The sequence below is a fragment of the Trematomus bernacchii genome, unplaced genomic scaffold (assembly GCF_902827165.1).
Source record: "Trematomus bernacchii unplaced genomic scaffold, fTreBer1.1, whole genome shotgun sequence".
NCBI lineage: Eukaryota > Metazoa > Chordata > Actinopteri > Perciformes > Nototheniidae > Trematomus > Trematomus bernacchii.
In genome coordinates this window covers 1,414,590-1,436,537 of record NW_022987573.1, presented here as the reverse complement: position 1 = coordinate 1,436,537, position 21,948 = coordinate 1,414,590, and the positions used below count along the sequence as shown (strand labels likewise).

At 41.3% G+C, this 21,948-nt stretch overlaps 1 protein-coding gene across 1 annotated transcript; it reads left to right on the top strand.

Annotated features, from left to right (window-relative positions):
- The first annotated feature begins 13,037 nt into the window (after positions 1 to 13,037).
- On the top strand, positions 13,038 to 19,101 carry LOC117479443 (amphoterin-induced protein 3). Its single transcript, XM_034126390.1, has 2 exons — positions 13,038 to 13,439; positions 14,070 to 19,101. The coding sequence occupies exon 2, from the start codon at positions 14,118 to 14,120 to the stop codon at positions 15,453 to 15,455; it is 1,338 nt and encodes a 445-aa protein (XP_033982281.1). The 5' UTR covers positions 13,038 to 13,439; positions 14,070 to 14,117; the 3' UTR covers positions 15,456 to 19,101.
- Positions 19,102 to 21,948: the final 2,847 nt, after the last annotated feature.

The following is a 21,948-nucleotide window of genomic DNA, read 5'->3' as shown; positions in this document are numbered from 1 at the left end:
TGCTCTATCATTTAGGCTCTCTTTAAATTAAAAGGCAAGACCCCATCAATGAACCATTTGATCAATTACCTTCTGGAAAAGGAGCTGCATAATGCTAAATCAATTTATGACCAATTTATTAACGTTAACAACTCCAGATTTCATATCTTATAATAGCGGACATTAAGCAGCAGACATCGGTTGACCTATAAAACTCATGTGCAGTAATAATGACTCATTCCCTGCAGATCTACATATTCAACAAAAGGTGAGTGAGTAGAGATGTTTTTTCCAACCTTCTGAATCCAGTTTTTTTCTCAAAATCCCAGCTCCTTGGAGGATTAGTTGGGGCTTTTGGCAATATAGGAGCTAGAACTATAATCAATGTGTTTTACTCAAATCGTGTTTACTCGCATGATCATCTATATTTGTTATCAAAATCTCCACAGGAAATCTCATCTTGAATTTACCTCTGAGAACATTAGATTGACTACCTCTCGTAAACACCACACACAACGGAAATGAATTGGGATTGGCAGCCTTTCAGAGTTCCCCCATCTTTAATTCCCAGCATAGCGACAACATGCAGAGCACATATGCTGCCAAACAGCCTTTGTAACCAAAACAAATCTTAAACTCCTCCAACCTGCAAACAAACATTTCTCTACGTGAAAGCATCAAGCGGCAGGGGAAACGGCATAATAGTCCTATAATCTTACAGCTTTTAGAAAAACCTAATGTGAGCACACTTTTCCGTTTGCACTAAGCCACTTTGTTTGCTGAAAACTCGCCAAGTGTCAAAAAAACAGCTGCTATCTCTGCAGTCTCAAGGGGCTAGTTAATTTTAGAAAGATAATCTCCCGCAATGTGCTGAGGGATTAAGACGTTAAAGGTCCCAGCATGGGAAGACGATAAGGCTTTGTAGTCATGGACAGAAAGAAGCATCTAGTGCATTTTAGGAACAGAGAAGTATGTTACTTATGATAATCAGCATGCAGATCAGGAAAAGCAAACACCAGTTGTTCAATGACATGTCTTTGTAATTTGCCACCACCCCTCTGTCTGTGAGCCACACATTATGACCGTGATGACAGCAGTTCATCTTTGGCTATTAGCATTGTCTCCCAAGGCTGTATTGCAGTACGTTCTCGAGAGATTACCTGTAGAAGAGGAATGCCACACCGAAGCAGGGGAAGTACTGTTCTATGGCTTAATCAATGTCATTTGCATATGCAGGATAAAACTAATCCTCATCAGGGGGAGGTTCTCCACCTGAGGCCTTTTCTTGTCCTTTCCAAGCAATCCTTCTTCTATTAAATGATCCCTTGACAATATTCACCTTGCCAGAGAGAACAAAGCATACTATCACACGGTGTGCAGAGGAAGGGATTCTCTACAGGGAGGCTTGGATTCAGTATGAAGGTGTGATGTGATGCAGTGAATAAATACCTACACCTTTTATAATGCTGTTTGGGTCTGGAAGTCAACCAAACAGCAAGTTACAGGTGAATATCAATGTGTATTTGCAGGAATCGGGTTCCAAAAGTGTGGCTTGGTCCAGCCACCCGCCTGCATCTTGGGCAGCTGCCAGGGTTTTTAAACACCCAACAACGACAGCCGGAATACCCTGCTGTTTTTCCACTGTGCTTGAACGCAACACATAACAAAATAGAGCTAATGTACCTGAAGCAACCTGAGAATGGAGAAGCTATTCCACTGTTGGAGGGATTTGTGTCACATAAGAGCGATGCCGAGCAGGGAAGAAGCGGGTTTTCTAAAGATCCCTTAGGCCCACGTTCTTTGGAGACAACCTCTCTCCTCTCACGGGTGCCTTTCACTATAAGATAAGCAAATTTACACTGGAAGACAAACGTGACATTTTCCCTGTGCATGAGCTGCTTCGGAGGGGGCTTCATAGGTGGGCATGGTTGATAAGACGACAGCTGGGATTGGAAAGACCTGAAAACCAGCGTGAAAAGGAGGTGACAGAAATCAGCGAGAGGGGGAATTTTCCTACCCTTTCATTTTCAAAAACATCCTTTGTGCAAAGATCCACCACCAGGGATCGGTTGGAACGTGTTGACCTGCCCACACTAGACCGGTACTCATCTTCATGGTTATTTCTTTATGGTAATGTCTACCTCAGGGGGCTGTTTGCCTGCCTTTCCTAGCTGGGGCTCATAACAATCTCACCCTGTTTATAGGCTATCAAATGGATTACAGACTCATTATCAACAGTGTCGTGTGGCCATATAAAGCCTGTCATTTACACCACATCTCCACTGTGTCAGCCACAACACCAAATTCCATGGCTAGAGAGTGTTGAGATGTTTGTTTATTTCTGGGGTATAGAGAAAAGTGCCTGCGCTAAAGGCAAGGCGGATCCGTTTTAACACGCTGTGTGATTTCTGAAGTTGGAGCAAAACGATTGGCCATCGAGTTCACCAACAGCCAGGGAATTACTTACAAACAGCAGCAGTGTTTACCCCAGTTTAGAAAAAAATGAACAGATTCTTCAGATTCTTTCTTTTTCTGCTCTATTTTCTTCTCACTGACCTGAATGCAGTGCTGCACTAAACTCTGATATGCATGGTGGAGCACTGCTTTGTGGCATGTTGGTGTGATGTAATGCTCTGTGAGGCTCTCTGAAGGTCTGGGCTAAGCGACGCCATGCATGAGACAGTTTAACATCACTTGGCAATGTGAATTTACCTGCGAAAGGTGACAGGAGAAGAAACTAGTATTATTCAGCTCGAAAACGACAAGCATTGGCCGTAGTCTCTCTAAATCAGATTGATGATCCATTCTCCCTGCCCCGGGGCCACAGTAATGTAAGGGCCTGGGATCCACCGAGGCTGCACAGAGACAGATGGGACCTTGTCTGCTATGACCTTGCTGAGCTAATATTTCTCCCAGGCCTTGTCTGTTGCCTCATCATTAAAGGTGCATCGGCTATTAACATTGGGGGAATACTTCAAAGACACTGTTTACTTGGACAGGACACAATCCGTAGTGTTACAAGGCAAAGAGTGATTGTTTGGCAAATGGGAGAGTGTCATGTGTGTCGATTTGTTTCACTGATGCCTGTGCAGTCTTTGAATGCCATGCAGTCCTGTGCATATGCTGTACACCTTACACACCTTTAAACCACCTTTGTCATATACGACCGTTATCTTAATATTTATAGGGGTTAGATCGTTTGTCTGATAAAAAAGAGAGATAATATATAAATATGTAAAGTTTCTGATTAATCAATTCATCAAAACAATTAGTTGCAGCCTTAATTGAGAGACCGACTAAATTGGATATGGTGGCAATCCTCCTCAAAGCACTGTTTGTTGTACATAAATCGGGGAAATAAGATCTGTCAAATTGTGTTCATGGCAGAATGTTTTGTTTGTGATCAAATATGACACTCCCTATGAAGCTGGTTTGTTCCGCTGAACAAACAATAGGCGATGCTCTACCCTGCCTATGGGATATGTGCACAAGGCACTGTATGAATGATGCTGGAGATTCAACAAGGATCCGAATCGCAGATAAAATGCCTTTTTCTCTTTGTTGAAGGTCGGGAAGAAAGTACCGGACAAACCAAGCGGCTCAGGAAGAGCTTCTACCCTCAGGCCAACTGGATCCGAAATGAGGCTCTGGGACCATTTGCACAAAGACAGAATTCTGCAGTGTAAGGTCTTCATTTTGCTCTTATGTTAGTCAGCGCAAGTTCGAGTATTTCTAAATATGTCTAAGCCTAAAAAGTCAGCCAACCTGTCCAAAGCCTAACAAAAAGCCCTGTTTCCATGGTAACAATCAGAGACATCTTCAGATCAATGTTTCCATAGAAACAGTTTCAGGAACACCTTCTGACCAAGGCTAAAGGTCAAAGTTCATTGATTGTTATTGTAAAAACGAAATGCAGTTTGAAGCTGCTCCATGCTACACAAGATAAAAAAACAGCCACGGTCGGTCAGCCATGTTTTATAGTTTTAAAGCAAGAATTCATGTCAATTCAATCCTACTGAAGATAAGAACATGAAAGCTTTGTGTAACACATGAGTCAGAATCTAAATCTATCTTTGAGACGCTGGTCCCAGGTGTCAGGTACCACTCACCTTTAACCTTCTTTTTGTAATTTCTACTTTATTGTGCCATTCTTTTGCCGTTTTGTGGGGATATTAGGCTTTAGAATAAATCCACTGACATTAGGAATGGATAGCGTTATAGGAGTCAGACTGGAAAAAATGGTCTAGGAAGCAATCCAGCAGGTCACTGTTACTCACCGCCCGCCAGTAAAAGAGAGATAAGGGAATAATCAAAACAGAGGGACGAGGGCTGACTTCAGCCAGATTGCACTGACAGATGGGTTCCAAGTTTAATTATTTGGTAGCCTTCTTGTCTTATTTTAACCAGCCCACTAACGCTCTCTCTGTTGATATGTGCATGCTTATGCAGACTATTTAGTGTTTTATCTGCACAATAAAGCAAAAAAGAAAAACACCCCGCAAGCCCAAACTCCCTTATCTCTAGCTTCTTATCTTTCATTAGCTTTGGCCTGTGATGTGTGTTGGGGATTTGCAGAGAGGGGGGGGGGGGGGGGGGGGGCTAATCTATTGAAATATGGTTTCATTTTTGATAGACTTTATCAGGAAAGCAAATTAAATTTAGATAATGAAGAACACTGTGAATCCCCCAAGTGCCCTTGTACTGCTGCGTACATCCAGCACAACAGTACACAGCGGGTGGTAATCATTGTGTAATCGCTCAAACAACAGTGCACAGCCAAGCCCCCCCGGTCTCTAGCCACTCCCCAGGCAGCCCAGCCCCTGATATTTTCTGGGCTTATGATTTGTTCTCGTTTCTAAGCAATAAGTAAAGGCTCCTTGTGGCCTTGTAGCCAGATTGAATTGCAAACATGTTGCACCTGCTGCAGCTGAAGCAGGAAGGAGCAGCAGCAACAATGTCTGAATCCACTATCTGATGGCTGCAACCTTATTGAAAATCTGATAATGATATTTGGTGAGCTTAATGGATGCCCTCTGCAGGCTACAATCAGTCTCACTCAATTCTGTTTTCGTACCCACCGCACCACCATCCCCCCTTTTCTTTTTCATCTTCTGCCTCACTTACACAGCATGCGGCTGACAGCGACAGGCATGATCTACGGTTGTCTTGTTCAGTTTTAGAACCACATCATTTATTTCCTTTGCATTTTGTTTTCAAATAGAATGAGTTTCTGCGTCACTGAATAATCAATGAGCATCACTGCAGGTGATCAACACGTGCCTGTCCGCTTCTTGTGTTTATTCTCTTCTCCTCAGGTTCAGCTGCAGAACAGAGAGATGCTATTGTCACAACGGTTTGAAGCTGGACTTTCATCATTAAAGGAAAGTCTGTTTCCTCATTACACCCCCTGCTCGTTTATAGGAAATGTAGGATGCCAATACATGGTATATGTTCAGAGCTTCCCTCTAACATGAAGGTGTAATGACCCAATTTGCCCACAGGGAACATTAAAGTTTAATCTAATGTGTTCTAATGGCAGACCTGCAGACGTTACTGAAAGACAGTGTACATATAAAACCATCAATCTGCTGTTTGGCTGACTTTAACATTTTATTAGGAGTTCTTGCAGCACAACCAATACATCACTTCCTCTGAAGTACCTAGAGGCTTTCAAACTGTATTGGCATTTCCATTGTAACGCATTTGCAATAATTAACAGAGCTAACTTTTCTATTGTGATTAATAATAGAGTAGAAGATAGCATTATTGAGCCACACATTAAACTGCACTCATTACATTCACTCTCCTGAATGCACCAACTCAGACTACTAAGTAGGACGGTGGAAAGGTCAATGTGATCATTATATAATTATGCTCGAGAACAATTATGAAATGGTCTAATAAGAGTAATTTCTAATGCGCAGAGCAAGACACACCTCCTTTTCTCTGGAGCTAATGTTAAGATCCATATCAGAGTGTGAATGCGATACAAACATGTAATTAAAACCTTTTGGTTATTAAATGTAATGCTGCTGAAGGTATTTAATAACAATTGTATTCCAAATTGCATTTACTTTACTCCACTACAGCTGCCAGTTATAGTTCATGTTTTTTCGATGACAAACAAGGTAATATTATCCAATATGTTTGCAAAAAAAGCCAAGTTTAAGAAAGAAAGTCAAAAGATATTTCCAAATTGTTGAAGCAGAACCTTTTTTTTCTCTGCTGTGTGCCATTAATCATCTTCAAACCACCTAATTAAACTACTTAACAGTCCATAAAGTAATTTATAAAACTAGCTCACCCACCTGTCTGCAACAGGGAAATGCTACTTGCAGAGTGATGCGTTGGCATGAACAACAATATAAGACAATAACTTAATAGAAATTGTACTGAAATGTGCACAGCTACTTTTAGTATTTTTGGCTGATACAAAGGATTTTCAATGCTAGTCTTTTACTTGACAGAGTAATATTACATTTCTGTATTGCCTTAAAGGTCACCTATTATGCAAAATCCACTTTTTTATGTCTTTTATACATAAACATGTGTCCCCTCTGTGTAAAGACATTCTGAAAGTTTCAGGAAAAAAGATTCGCTCACTTTTTCTCCTGGTCCATTTATATAAAAACCTGTATGATATCATAATGTTTTTTTGGCTTGTGTAACCATTAGCCAATAACCAATAACCAACCAAGGTAACCCCCGCCCACCTTATCACCTGAATCTCCTCCTAGAGCACCATTGTGTTTATTGTAACCAAATATCTCTCAGAGGGGCGTGGGGAGTGGCTCCTTATGTTCATCTAAAGTAACAGACAGCACTTTTGAAACAGGGCTGAAACAGAGGGGATTATGGGATGCTACAATGCATGATATGTTTGGTATTTCAGCCAAACACTTCAGAGACATGTTTTGTATATATCTGAGACCTATCATTTATTGATGAAAAACAGTATAATAGGGGACCTTTAAAGAATATACGTTCTTAAACCTCATTTTTATGTCCTTTAAGAAAACAAGCCATTAGTTCCTCTGTGTAGAGCACAAAGTGAAATTGAAAAACATATTGCCAAAGTTTTGTTCACCTCACCGGCTCCGCTACAAATTCACTCAAAACACACTATCTTTCCTCCTGTGCAGGCAAATGCCTTTGACACGGGGGGCTAGGTTGGGAATGGTTCCAGAAGACCAACTCTCCATTTTGCTAGCTTCAGCACTCAATAGCGCCATGATTAAAGCCAGTCTATTTTATTGATTGAAAAGGAAGGAAAGAAAACCCAGAGCCTTTCTACTCCTCAGAGCACTTCTCTATCTGTAAAAGTGGTGGAAAAGCCTCCCTTGACCATGTCCAGGCAATTTAGGTGAAGCAGGCCTCTCCTGTTGCACTCAGTGACTTTGGCCATGCTCTGTTACCTCATCTCATCAGCTGGGAAAGTATTTCTGCTTGTAGCGCCGGAGAAGGCGGCCACGAGTTAAATTGAGTTACCTGTTCAGAGATGGTTTCATTTTCCACGGATGGCCCCGGAGATCCTTGATGGAACTGCTAACTGCTCATCACCCCGCATGTCCCCCAGTGTCTGTCTGAGCACAGAGCTGCGACATGGCGACAGCGACGAGGCTCAGGTGGCGAAGACAGCTGGCTGCAAGGATCCATCACGCTGCCTCAACGGAGGAGTGCAGTCGGATAAACCAACACATGAGACATTGCTGTGTTTTATCTCCCATCCTCAGAATACCTTTATTAGTCCCACAGAGGGGACATTTGCAATGATCCTAGTGTTCAGATTCTCTACCTGCCTTTTCTTTATTTAATATGTGTATAAATCATAAAGTAAAGTCAACTTCCTGACGTATTCGCTGATTCCTTCAACTTTTCCTATTCTTCAGAGCACAGAACAAATTGTCTGCATTCATGGCCATTCACAAGGACAAGCAACCAGGCATATCAGATGAAATATGGTCTTTGGATTCCCTGAGTAATACGATAATGATTAATTTGATAGCTGTGATTTATATGAAATCTCTATATAATGTACATTAATCCTTATTGATTAGGACATAATGGACTTTCTTAGATACGTCAATCTAGCAGCAATCTGGAAGGGGAAGAGGTGAGAGGCTCGGCTCATGTCCCGTCTGTCTCTGTTGATAACCACAGGGCAGGAGATAAAAGGCGGAGAGGAGAGGTGTAAAAAAGTGATGTGGGGAGATAAGAGTTGAGAGGATACATGAAAGAAGAGGACTAGAGGATGAGAGGAGCAAACAGCAAAGGAAGGGAGCAAGAGGAAGGTTTAGTGGATGAGCAAACAGGAGAGAGGGAAGATATAAGAGCAGAGGAGAGGGGAAAAAGAGAGGACAAAAATAAAGAGAGGACGAGAAAGGAGATGTGAGGATAACAGATAAAAGAGCAGACAGCCTGCCACCCCACAGTCACGTCACACAATTTACCATGTTCTGGCCCATAATGTTTTATAGCACAATCACTGATAGCACAGTAGTCAGTAGTGATCTCATTTCACAACCCATATCCTTCGGTAATGTGAACACAAAGAGAGAAGCAAAGCCATTAGCAGTGTCCAGTTCTCCTCTACAGCTACTCATGCATAATTGGCTTCCATGGTAGGAAGCAAGAAAGGGTAAACAGCAAGCAATCATATTAACTCCTGTGAGTCCTAATTGAAATCCGTTAACAATCAAGGCAGATGATAGAGGCTGAGGAGACGTGGGGCCGTTCATACCCCGAGCCCTCTTTCTCTCACGCTGCTCTCGGTGTATTGACACGCTTCAAGACGTGGGTCTGCATTACAATCAAAAGTTATGCTTCCTCAGCTCATGGGCAGCGTAAAAACAGCAGTTTGGCATCCGCGCATGTGAGCGTTTTACCTCACTCTGAGATTTGTTCAAATTAAAATCAGTTCCGACAACGTTACACATTGGTCATTTGGGGGATTTTCAATGGGGGAAATATACAGGACTGCTAATGTAATCATGAATACAATAAATAAGATAATGAAGGAATAAAAATGTTTAATTACATTTTCCAAAATATTTCCTTTCACTTTGTTGCCGATGTTCGATGACATCATCGATAACACTCCCTTGTCTGTCTGTTAAATATAAAGCTACGGCCAGCAGCCTGTTAGCTCAGCTCAGTATAAAGACTTGAAACAGCGAACAGCTAGCCCTTCATAAATGTGAATGTCAAAAACACGTTTCTACCTCACTATTACGTTATATCATATATACAATATAAACCAAAGTGTAAAAATGTGCTTCCAGACAAGAAATCAAGCTATACTCAGGGAATCCCAGGAAGCAGGACGAGTGAGAAAGAAAAGGGGTTTGCGGCTTGTAAATAAAGTTATTGAACAAACAACAGAAATGTATGATGGCGATTGGACAGGTATGCTAGCTAAGGCTACAATGCAAGATGAATCAAGGAAGTGTGGAGTGTTATGGTAAGAATTCGAAACCAATAAGCCCTTTACTTTATCAAAAACGTATGTTGTGATGCCACCTAAGCATGATATAGTTTGTTGTCCATTGTAGTCCCTAATTAGTATCAGCATAGACTAGTTTGCTGCTGGCGGTAAGCCACAGCAGTTCAATGATAAAGTAGTGTAGGGGGGCGGGGGGCTTTGAATTTTTAATTGTTATGATGTATGAAAAATACACCGCAAATGAGATGGTTGTAGAGTATAGTGCAGAGGAGCATACTTGCAATGTAAAGCTCTAGTCCAATACCTAGTCAGAAGCATATATGAAACTCGGGATGATAATAGGTCCCACTCCGGCCTTGAGCACCAGTAATGGTGAAAGTGGAAATGATGGAGTGCACCGGATGCATCACTGTTCCAGTTGAGTCCTACACCACTAGATGGTGTGCTTGTCTCTTCACACTTACAGAGCACTACATCCACCAGATGGGTTGTGTGGAGCAAAGCTCTAGCTAGAGACTCATATTGTCATCTAGCATTATCTAACACATAAAACCGCTTTCACACCAGGTGTTTGGGGTTTTGAGCGAGGCTTTCTTCAATAATGCAGTGCAACCACTATGAATACACAGCATATGGCGCAGTAGAGCCGCTTCATGTGACAAGCAAACAATCGTGCACTGTCTGAAACTGCTTTTCAACAGAGAGCTCATCCAGACTGCAAATTCAACTGCAGAGAGAAATGAAATAAAAGTCAATCCTCCGAATCTTTATACAGTCACTGACTCATTCTTATTTGAGTCTGGCTGTCAGCCGTGCTAACAAAAAGCAGTTCAAAAGCAGGAAAAACACTTAACAAAAGGGTGTGTATGTTCAGGTTCAAGGGTTCAGAAGTGGCAGACAGACGCTATGGAAACACTTCAGCTACAGTTGCTTTTAATGTTGGATATTATAGTGGGTGCACCATGCATCACTTTGCAAAAATACTTTGCAATAATGAAAAGATTAGATGTTTAATTTATTTCTCTTCAAAATCACATTACAGTATTTTATTAAAAGACACAGCTAGATGGTATTCAACTAATTGAAATGTTATTATTATTATTTCAAGACTTGGTCTTTAGGAGCCAAGCATATTTAAAGTATAAAAACTAAAGACTTAAATATGCATACCCTTCATTTCAGTGCTTCGTACAAAAAACATTCTGCATACATCTGAGCACATAACGCGGTATATTATTGTCTTGTAGGAAGCTTAACCATTTTCTCAAGGGCGAGACTCTCGTCTTGCAGATATTTCTTTGCTGTGGTGCGTTCCAGATTTTTTTTCTTCTCCTCTGCAGCAGATGGTGAAGAGAAAATCACTTTCTGCTGGGGGCCGGATGCATCAGGGTCAGGGCTTAAGCTTTGAGGTCCACTGTGAACCTGGACGATTTGACAAGACTCTTTTGCATACGCTGAGTCTAATCAAATATATGCGAAAGAAGGGGGCGGGATTTGCAAAACAGCTTGATACAAGGATCCTGATTAGATTAGGGATTTTACAAAGCAGCGGGCTGGAGCCACACAGTCCAGTCTGTACTCAGGAGCATGCAGAACAAAACGAGACTCACAGAGAGATGTTTAGTCCCCACAGTGAGAAAATCGGGAATAGATAAAGAAGGCGTTAATATTGACATTCTCAGAGGACCTCATTTTGTTAAAGCTACACACACTAATACTGTATGACAAGAGGTAATCAGCAGTCATAGGCCAAATAATTGTCTTGCGATTAAAATGAATTGAAATCTGCACAGAAAAACGACTATCTCTGTCTTGTTTACCTGTTCAATCAAACTTTGATTAAATTGACCTCCGAGGACACTGATAAATGATTGGACTGGAAAACGACGGAGCCTTTACAGAAATAAAGTCAATACCGAAAATAATGAGGCACTGAAATGTTCCAGTATGCCATTGTTATGTCAACAGCAGAGAAACAAGGGCTGCCTGAGAAAAATGATATGCTCCCCGCGCAATTATACTGTAGCTAAAAACAAATACTGGAATCATGCTGGCACAATGATGCACCTTATTCAAATGCTTTTATTCTTCTGAGCACACAGAAACATGAATCATCACCAGCTTATGCAGAAGGAACGACTGGTTTATAGGTTAGTGTGATGCATTTACAATTAGGGACTGCATATGTGAGCATACTGTACAAACAGGAATGTAACATAATACCTTAAAGCAATGAAACCTGCACGTTTAAAAACTCAGACCAAGGTTGACTTTACAGTAAAACAAATTCCCAGGAAAAGAGACAAATTACTTCGAGGCTATTTGAGCCATGATATAAGCCCACATAAACATAACACCTACAAGAAGGGCCTGCTAAGAATCCTTTTCTAACATATCTCTGATGTACATGTGTGGGTGTATATATTTCTTACATGTAGCAGCCAAGCTGATGACTAGCCTTGGGATAAGATTGTATGTAATGCCACAATGCCAAATCTGGTGGTGGTTTTTTCATATCGACACAAAAACATTCATGTGGTTTCTGATCCTTAATTATATTCATAAACACGTGGAGGGATATTTCAAAGTGATCTCAGACTGAAGCCTTTGCACCTTCCTGCATACATCTTCCTGTGGACTGCACATCTGTTCGCTTTTGAGAAGTGAACCCCATCCAGCACGCCTGAATCCATGGGGAATCGGCTATGTGCTTCTGCACAGTAAGTGAGTGAATGAGTGGGAGTCAGTCAAAGCCCCAAGCACTTATAGGGAGGGGGGGTGGAGTTTTGGGGGCAGCAGTGAGGGGGTGGCAGCTGAGAGGCAAAGCTAATTTACTGTGACAGAAATCAGAGCTGTCAGGGCCACCATGACCAAGCAGCATGGACAGCATATATCCAGTCAAACCCACAGCCAAGGGGAAGCAGGGATGTCGGGAGCTCAGAAAATAAAGGGGGGGTGTACTGATTAAGGCTCGTAGAGATAAAGAAAGAGAGTGTTTGTGTGTGTATATGTGGGTGTGTGTGGGTGTGTTCTAGGCATCGGGGTAGGCAACATCCATCCACTCAGAAACCCCTGAAATAGAATCGACATGGTATGGAGGCACACAGGTAGAAGAGAGAGACTTTGATGGACAGGATTTGCCGAATTAAAGAACTCACAATAACAGGTGTATTTGCAATGATAAGTAAACTGACATCCAGGCAGGACTGCACACACACAAAAAAGTATAACATTTTGAGGGCATAGCTAAATTCCAGTCCTCTGGGATTATTGGTGGAAGGTTACCGGATGACGCATGTACGATTCATGAGGAAAGCTCCTAGGTTCTACTAATCTGTAATCAAGTGAAACCCTAAAAAGTAGTAATGTTAAACTGAGATAAACTGATTTTGGCAATAGAGGTACAAATAATAAATAGAGAGAAGGAAGGGCAGCCATCAGCATCATTACTTAATGATGACGGGGGGAGACACAAGGCTGGTTTTAAAATGACACAGAGAAGGAGGAGGGGATTGTGGGAGATTAAGTGAGCTCTGTGCTGTTTGTTATACACTGAAAACCACTGCAGGATGTTAGTTGAGCGGCACTCTCATTTGGGACGAAGACAAACCCAGTAGGGAGACCTTAAACTTGGCTGGAGAGAAAGGCGAAAGCATTTTACTCGAGCGTCTGGGGAGGAGGATCTTAGTAGAAGATAAGGATTAGACAGCAATGTTATGGGTGTTCATGATGGGATAACTTCCAAGAAGCGCAGAAAGTTGGAGCCTCATGTTGTCGCTAAGTAGTCTACTTTGGATGTGTGGTTTGAAGTGTTTTTCTTCTTTTTCTTGGGGGGGAGAATGGGATTAAGTGAGTGCGCCAAATAGCTCACTCGTCTGAAAGTGGTATGAACTTTTCCCCTTTCTGCCTTCAAATTCATACAGACGTGCAAGTCAGTGGCGGAAAGTCTGTTTGAATTGTCTCTCAGAGCCTTCAACTTCACCTGATAATAACCGAGAAGAAACATACTTCTAAAAAGGTGAGGTTTTTCTATCTGTGCTCATATTACTTTGAAAAGTTTCCTACTTGACAATTATTTAAAGTGTTGAGTCATGCAACAGGGTGTCAATTTGCAACTATTTTGATGATGAAATTATTTTTTTTATATATTTTAAAGTAATAGAAAGGCCACGATTCTCGTGTGCTTCTCACTCAATCTTCTGACATTTTGTAGACTGATAAAAATGTGCCTTTTGTTGCAACCCTTCAATGACTACTGCACCAAAATAGTGTATTCATTCTGTTTATGTTCTTTTTCCCAATTATATATTATATAGGGCAATTATTTCTGCAGAGGCAAAATAAAAACAACAACATAGGGCAAGACACGCAAAATCAAAAAGCATATAAATGCAACATTATAAAGTGAACACAGTTACAAAACGCAAGTACAAAAGCAACTATACTTATTTCAAAGAAAGAAAGATATGTGCTGATGCTACCCATACTTTAAAGAGTTGAGAGTTTACAGATCTGTATGTTTTGTCAGAGGTGGGAACCAAAGAGCAGAAACTTCCATTGTAAGTGAAGGGGTTGGTACCTTCACCTTTAAAAGATTATCCTGACTGTACAGTCTTTTTTGTTTCTGATTTGATTCTTATCTGACCAGGGAGAGCCGGAGGGATTAGAAACCTAGAAGGATCAGGCTTCCACAAAGATGACCTTCAGACTGTATCCTCTGCTGGTGCTGCTCTGTCTGCTTCACGGCTCTGAGGGAGTCTGTCCTCACATGTGCATCTGTGTATCCGACACAGCGGGCTGCAGCTCCTGTGGTCTGACCAAGCTTCCTCAGTCCCTGCCGACCTACTCTGTCATCCTCGACCTCAGCCACAACTATCTGTCCTGGCTGGGTGTGGGCAGTTTCAAAAAGATGCCCAAATTGGAAAAACTCCTATTGACCCACAACGAGCTTGTCTCTCTGGACGAAGGCGTGTTTACAAATGCCTCCAGCCTCAGGTACCTTGACCTGTCCTCCAACAAGCTGCGTGTGGTGGAGCAACACTACTTCCAGGGGCTGTGGAAGCTGGAGGAGCTCCTTCTCTTCAATAATAAGATCACACAGTTGGAGGCTGGGATGTTGAATGGCCTCAGCAGTTTAAAAAAGGCCTACTTCAGCCTGAACCAGATCACATACTTCCCTTTCTTCTCCATCACAGACCATAGTCACCCTTTCATGTCCATGCTGGATCTCTCGTCCAACCGTTTGAGTCGTCTGCCATGGGTGGATGTGAAAGCTTTGCCCATGCTGGTGCAGCGGGGGCTGTACCTCCACAACAACTCTCTGATCTGTGACTGCTCCATGTACAGCGTTTTCTGGCATTGGGATCTGAGGGGTTACGAAACACTGAGGGACTTTACGGAGGAGCACACTTGCACCATCTATGGGAACACGCGATCGTTCGTGCGGTTCCTGCGACAACCCCGCTTCTTCCGTAACTGCACAGTGGAAAAACCCATGTCACTCCCGATGACTGTGTTCCTGTCTAAGCTGACGGTGACAGAGGGAGAAATGGTGCGTCTAGACTGCGAAACATCCCTGAGTAGCAGAGACCTCTCATTTGCATGGCTCACCCCCAGCAAGGGGTACATAACCCAGACGAGCATAAATGACACTCTAATGAGCTTGTTTCCCAACGGTACCTTGGATATTCAAGTAACCAAGGTCAATGACTCGGGTTTGTACGTGTGCACAGCTCAGGATATGAAACGCGCACTAAATGCGACGCGGGAGGTGAATGTGACGGTGGTGTTGCCACAAACCGAAACATTCAACACAGGCTACACAACCTTGATAGCCTGTATGTTGTCCATGTTGTTCATCTTTGTGTACCTCTACCTGACTCCGTGTCGCTGCAGCTGCTGCACACAGCCGGGACCTCGCTCTGTTTTCTCCAGCTCCAGAAGAAGCCATCGCAGGTCCCAAAGCAGCAAGCGTGTAGCATTCATGGAGCCAATGTTAACTGAAGAAAAAACTGAATGGCCACCTAAAAGTTAATGGCGACCACGGTGTTAGTTTTCCTTTGTGGAAACAAAAGACCCTCTGGACAAAGGAAAATTGAGTCTCAGGAATTAGCGCTGAGGTGCAATAGAAATGTGTCAAGGCTGTGAAAGGAAAAAATCACATATTTTTGCTGATCGCAGGCTCCAGTTAAAAGGCCTCCTGAACAAAAGAGCAACATTTACCGTTCCGTTTCTCCTTTTCTCTGTCATTAAGTCCAGAAGTCCAGAGAAAGTTTCAACTTAGGTTTATTACCCGCAGTGTAATGACATTTCTAAATCACTGTGGAGCCGTTGTCAGACCTAAAAATCAGCTAATAACTTCTCTGTGTACTGGGGTTCGGCACTAGGGAGAAATATTTCTTGTGGGATCGGAGAGTGAATCTGGCTCACTTTTCACAGAAAGTATTTAACGAGGATTAAATGCTACTGAAAAACGCTGCAAGTTCATGACTGTGACGGACTGCAGGAAGGAAGTGCAGCCTGTGTATCTGGGTTGAGTTGAAGGGCTCCATAATTAGTGTGGCAGAGATAGGCACTTGCTGAAGATAAATGTAATATACAGCAATACTTCTAAACCCGAAACTCTTTCCAACTCATGAAAACTTCTGTTGCCTGACTTCCTAATAAAAGATGTGTTCCCTTCAGATCAGTTACCTGCCCTGGTGATATAGCTTTGTATAAGCAATTTCAGAAAAAGAAAAAGGAATTAAGATACAGCTAGGAATAAACATTTCTGTGCTGAAGCCATAGCATTCAATAAACATTTGAACATCTTATCTAGCAGAAAACAGAGGTGCATCCTGCAGTGATCCATCATACATTTCCCATATGCACCTGTTGCATTCATCTGCCAGCCAAAAACAATGACTCTCTATCAGCGCTCTGCTTATCTGGCAAATAAGTACAGGAATCAGGAGTGTCAACAAACCAAAAACAAACAGCAATTGGAATGCTTTCAAAGACAGCATCTCTTTGATCAAACACAGCAGAGCACTATGAACTATGCGGAACAAACGAAAGCACAAAATTTGAACTGAAGTGACAAATAGCCTACTTCAAGCAGGTCTGACGCAAAACCCTGAAGGGGGCATTACTTTGAAAAGCTTTGTATTTTTATTTAAATTCAATGTAACATGCTTCAAATGACAGAATTACACACTGCAATGCCAACAATGAAAGATGTTGAAGAAGGCCTTGCATGCACTGCTGTGAAAGAACATAAGTGTGTGAGACGAGAACATTAATTTGATGACATGAAAGCCCAAAGAGAGTTTACGGGTGGTCGAGGATGTAGGGATTTAAAAAATCCAATGAGAAAAAAAAAGAAGAAAAAAGAAACAAATCAATTTCTTTAAACCCACGCAAACACAATGTTTTGAGATTGTAGTTTAATCATAATGCAAACACCGGGTGGGATTAAGGATTGCACCAAGATTGAATAGGATTAGATGTAATCCTTCATATAATGTCAAAGAACAGTTGTCAGTAACCACCCATCTCACAAAAGGAGAGTATGTCGTTAGAGTAGGAGCCTTTGATTATTTCTAAATCCTTAATTAAAACTTGACTTCTTTCAAGCCTGAGGGGACAAATACTGTTGTGCAACTTGAATGTAAATTCTGAGAAAAAAAGAGGGAAATCTAAAATCAAATGGCGAGCCATGCATGCAAGTGGGACAGACGAGTTCTTTCACAGTGCAAGTTTCATCACAATTAAACTCTCAGGGATTAAGCCGAAATCCGTTAGAGTGTATTGTGATGCATCACTCTGTTTAATCACACAGCTACTGACTTAGTATATTTAACAAAGTTGTTTCGCCGTGGTAAGCAACATTCAAACTGCTGAACAAAGGTTACGCAACATGCCGATTATGTGCTTGTGATATAACATCTTGTATCAGTGGTATGACATTGTGTGATGACTTGGGGTTAGGTTTGAGGAGATTACCACGAGGATAAAAACCCGGTGCTTTGTCAATTTCAGTGTATTTAAATCCCTCTAATCTGGTTCCTCTCTCTGACACAGAACACACAGCTGGGTCAGGATTTAATGTTTTTGATATGATTAGCAGACGGGTTAAAACATAGAGGACAGGATTTGAGCATTTTCTATTCAAGGGCTTTTTAGGTCCACATGTGACCCTGGTTATGTAACCATGCCGCTGATTTCGGGAATCAACCTCAGTGTGTAGGCAGAGTAGAATAAGTGAAGTTACTATCCGGATGCCATTTGCTATCCAGTGTTTTATTTCAACCTTCTCACGGCGAGCACTTCAGTGATATTGAGAGGCCTAAACACTGCATTAACTACATCAATTATATATTTTTTGCTCATTCAGATTGATACACATACTTCTAAATAGAAATATCATGTGTTATCTAATATTTACACATTATTGTATAGTACTTAAAGCTGCACATTTATGTGTAGCTTTGAAGTGCTGATAGCATTTTAAAGTGTTTTCTGTATAACTCTATCTGCAAATTATCCTGAAGCGATCTTACAAATTACCCAGATGTAAAGGGAGTACTCGTTGATGCTTTAAAAGATGCCCCTCTCCAAAGCAAAACACTCCATCGGGCTTCAATTAAAGCATGCACTCGTCTTTCCAGATTAATTGTTTTCCCCTAGTTCAGCTGGGCTCCAAGGGATTTGAAATCATCGTATTCAAGAATCTAATTACTGTGAAAGGGGTATTTTACTGTGAATAGCACAAGCTGAATTGCTTCCAATAGTGAAGGGCTGCCTTGACTGTCAACAGGGGCTATTACTAAACTGTCAAAACAGTCATCAGCCAGGAGTGGAGGCATCCAGCTGTGGCAGATACTTATACATCTTTTAAGACGTGTGACACCCACATACACAGCCTCGTGCAGGCCTGATGCCACCAAACCCAGTAATAACCTCATTTCATTCTAATTGGACACTTGGAATATGTGCTCAAAAACATAGACAGTGCTTGTTTCTAAAAAGTCCACAACCAGCTATACTTTATGTCTCTTTTTAATTTTTTTTTTTTAAGAGGCAAGCAGGTTGCTTCCAAAAAAAACGTTCATAAATGTGGACTGCTGCACACCAGACAACAGGCTCTGTATCTTACCTCTGCACTGAATATGAATGCAGGCCACTTTCTGTGTTTTCAAAGGAGGATGAACCAGCCAGATGTCCACGTCTACAACTGGTCTCAGTCTTTTTCACTGTGGGGCACATGGAACATGAATGCCTCATTAATCAAATGCATATATCTTTCACATTTCATTGCAACAGCAGAATACATGCAGTGATACATTGCTTTTGCCTTTTATCTGTATTGTTCCTCTGAGACTGTTTTTGGCTGCAGTGAGTAGAATTTGGCTGGATATAATAGGATTTGACACGCAAAATGCTTCAAAGTATACACGTTTACATTGTTACACTTGGCCACTTTTCTCAGACATCCTCTTGTCTTGTTATGCTATGCTTACTCTGTGTTCAGCTTGTGTCATTTCTCCTACCAGCTGTAATGTAACATGTGGTGATGGCACTTCCTTTGTTATGTTCTGTCACTTTCAGCCACTTAAAGAAAACGTGAACTGTGATAAAATATATGTATGTTCGTAATACGATTAAAAAAGACTTGTGCCGTCAGTGATGGTAAAGGAGATGTGCTACTGTGTCAGTGATATTCAATAATAGGCGCCGTTTAAACCAATATTAATGTATTGTCATCCAAGCGGCATGGCTGCAGGGAGGCAATGTTGGTTGCTCAAACACTGGTCCAGACTGAAATATTTCAAAGACTAGGGGATGAATTTTAAAAAGACATTAATGGTCCCTGTTCCCAAAGAATGACACCTGCTTACTTTGTTGATCATTGAGCACAGCCAGGAAGTTTACATGAAGGCAGTCAATTTCTCAACAACCAGTGAACGTTTTTTTTATGAAGTTCGGTAGAAACATTCATGAATTGTTAATTGTTGTTGGGGATTCCTTAACTTTTTCTCTACAGCCACTACCAGGTCAAACTTACAATATGTGTTAATGAAATATGACCAAATACGTGCTAAACCTATAACATTTCCATCAGGCTTGATTGAACTGAGCTAATAGCAAATATTACCATATTACCTAAGATACAAACATTACATATGCTTAAAATCCACATTAGCATGCATATTTCCTATATCATTGTATAAATAATCCTAGCATTTGGCTCAAAGCAGCGTGTCAAAAAATGCCCTCACAGAGATGCTAGAAGGTTGTTACTGACGTAGCCTCACAAAGCATTACTGGATTAGGTTCTTCTTCGGTGCAAAGACAGCCTCTGGGATTGTTTTGTGTGCCTACCTACAACATCCAGTGTGGCCTTTTTAGCAGCTATATGCCATATTTCTATATTATCTCTCCCTGGCTCCATTTCCGAGGCAATGTTGCATCACAGGCTGCACACTAAAAAAACCTGTGGAAACTGAATGATTTGCACGGAGGTGGTGTAGAGGCACATAACGAGAAGTGATAATTGGTTACACCATTACAAGAGCAGAGCTACATTTCATTCTAGCCTAAAGCCCTAATTCCTGCAATGGCACCAAGAAACTCCTCAGCTTACTGATCCCATTAGAACAACTATGCAACTACTTGACCTATTTAATATTTTAGTTCTTGATCCATTGATATTTGATTCAATTTAAAAGTGGAATCAAATAACAGGGCTATGTGTTTGTGAAAGAGGTTGCTTGGTCAGTGCTGGATTAATAGATCCATCCTTTATTCCAGTAAGAGTACCAACCTAACAATAACAAAATACCCCAATACAAGTAAGACATTCCCTTATGTGTGTATTTGTTTGAGCTTAGTTCTTGTGAAATACTTGGTATAGTTATACCTAATGTAACCATGTTAGAAGGGATAATGACTGTGGTGATAAAAAATGTATCAGACATCTGACACATCTGAGACACTACAAGAATGTAAGAGGTTTGCAAACCAAGGAAAGCCAATGTACATTATTTAATAACTTCATGAATTTATTTAATGTAAAATTCGTATAATATGCAATGTAAGAAGTTACCACAGCTGTACAAATACATTGAGTGAAAATATAATATACCTCTCGTACAACAAGAAAGCTAAAGAGAAATATTCAAGTGCCTAAACCTACATTGAAAAAAAACTGTACAAAGATGTAAGCAATCTTACATCTGTACAAATACATTGAGTGAAACTAAACAACAGGTAAACAAGACTTCCTCTTTGAAGTCTTTCACCTGTTGTTTAGTTTTATTGGCAACTTTGATAGTTTTAAGTCATTAGAAACCAGCCCAGGCAGCTGTCTTTAGTGATAAAGTGCGGATAATTCTGCGGTATTATACCTGCCTAGCAAGCAGGGATGGCCAAGAGGCAAAGTTAGCGACCAATACATTTTTGGAGTACAAGGGGGTGTAATTTCCTGCTAAGAGCCAGATTTTTCCCTCTGGGATTTGGTGGAGAACAACACTGATCTGAAATTATTAGTATAAATGTTGGACTTACATTCATCAAGTGGACAGAATCCATATTCCAGAATGACTGTTACTGGGTCTGCAAACAGCATGGTAAACAGGCAGCTCGTTGCTAACATGTTAGCATTATAGACTTTACAGGTGTGTGTGTGTGTGTGTGTGTGTGTGTGTGTGTGTGTGTGTCAAAGGTCAGTTTACGGCCCGTTTCGGCTCCCGCTGGTACTGGTAGTAGTCTATTTAATTTCAAGGGGCAGTTTTATAAATATGATATAATTATAATCCCTGGTTATGATTCCTTGAAATGATACTCAACTAAATGACCCCCCCCCCCCCACACAAATAATTCGGAATATTTCTTCATTGTATTCATTTAAGGCTTTACTTTTCTTAACCTCTGTTTTTTACTTTCATTAAAAAGTTTTTTGTTTTCATTATATATTTTTCCCATCACATCAGTCAGTGTAGTAGAGTAATTAAATCAACGATCAGTATGCTTTTTTCCTCCACCATTAACACCTCGGAAAATGAACACAACCATAGTCAGCCACAGTGGATTAACACTGTAATTGTTGGAAGTATTGCAGGTGTTACATGTAGCTCTTTGAATGTGAATGAAAACCCATCAGTGTTTGTGTGTTGGGTCTTAGCTACAATTGATTAAATGGGGGTTGGGGGATGTTCTCAGTTTCCCGAGTTACCATGGCATCTATTTCACAACCAGAATGAGACTCTGGAGATAAACCGTTAACCTATTTTCCACATTAAGAGTAAATGGCGCCCTCTGGTGATTCATTCCACCAGATGCACCACTGTGTTAACAATGCAATGTACGCACACATAATAGAGGACCCTCCTAATGATCCTTTCAGTGGTGGGAGAGTTAAGGGACGAATTGCACTCAGCATGAGGTCTCAAAAGGCTTTTAAGTGTTGCATTTCCTCGAAACGGTTCTGCACACACTGCTTACTCAGCTGGAGAAATTAGCTTCAAGTGAAATAGTTGTTGCTG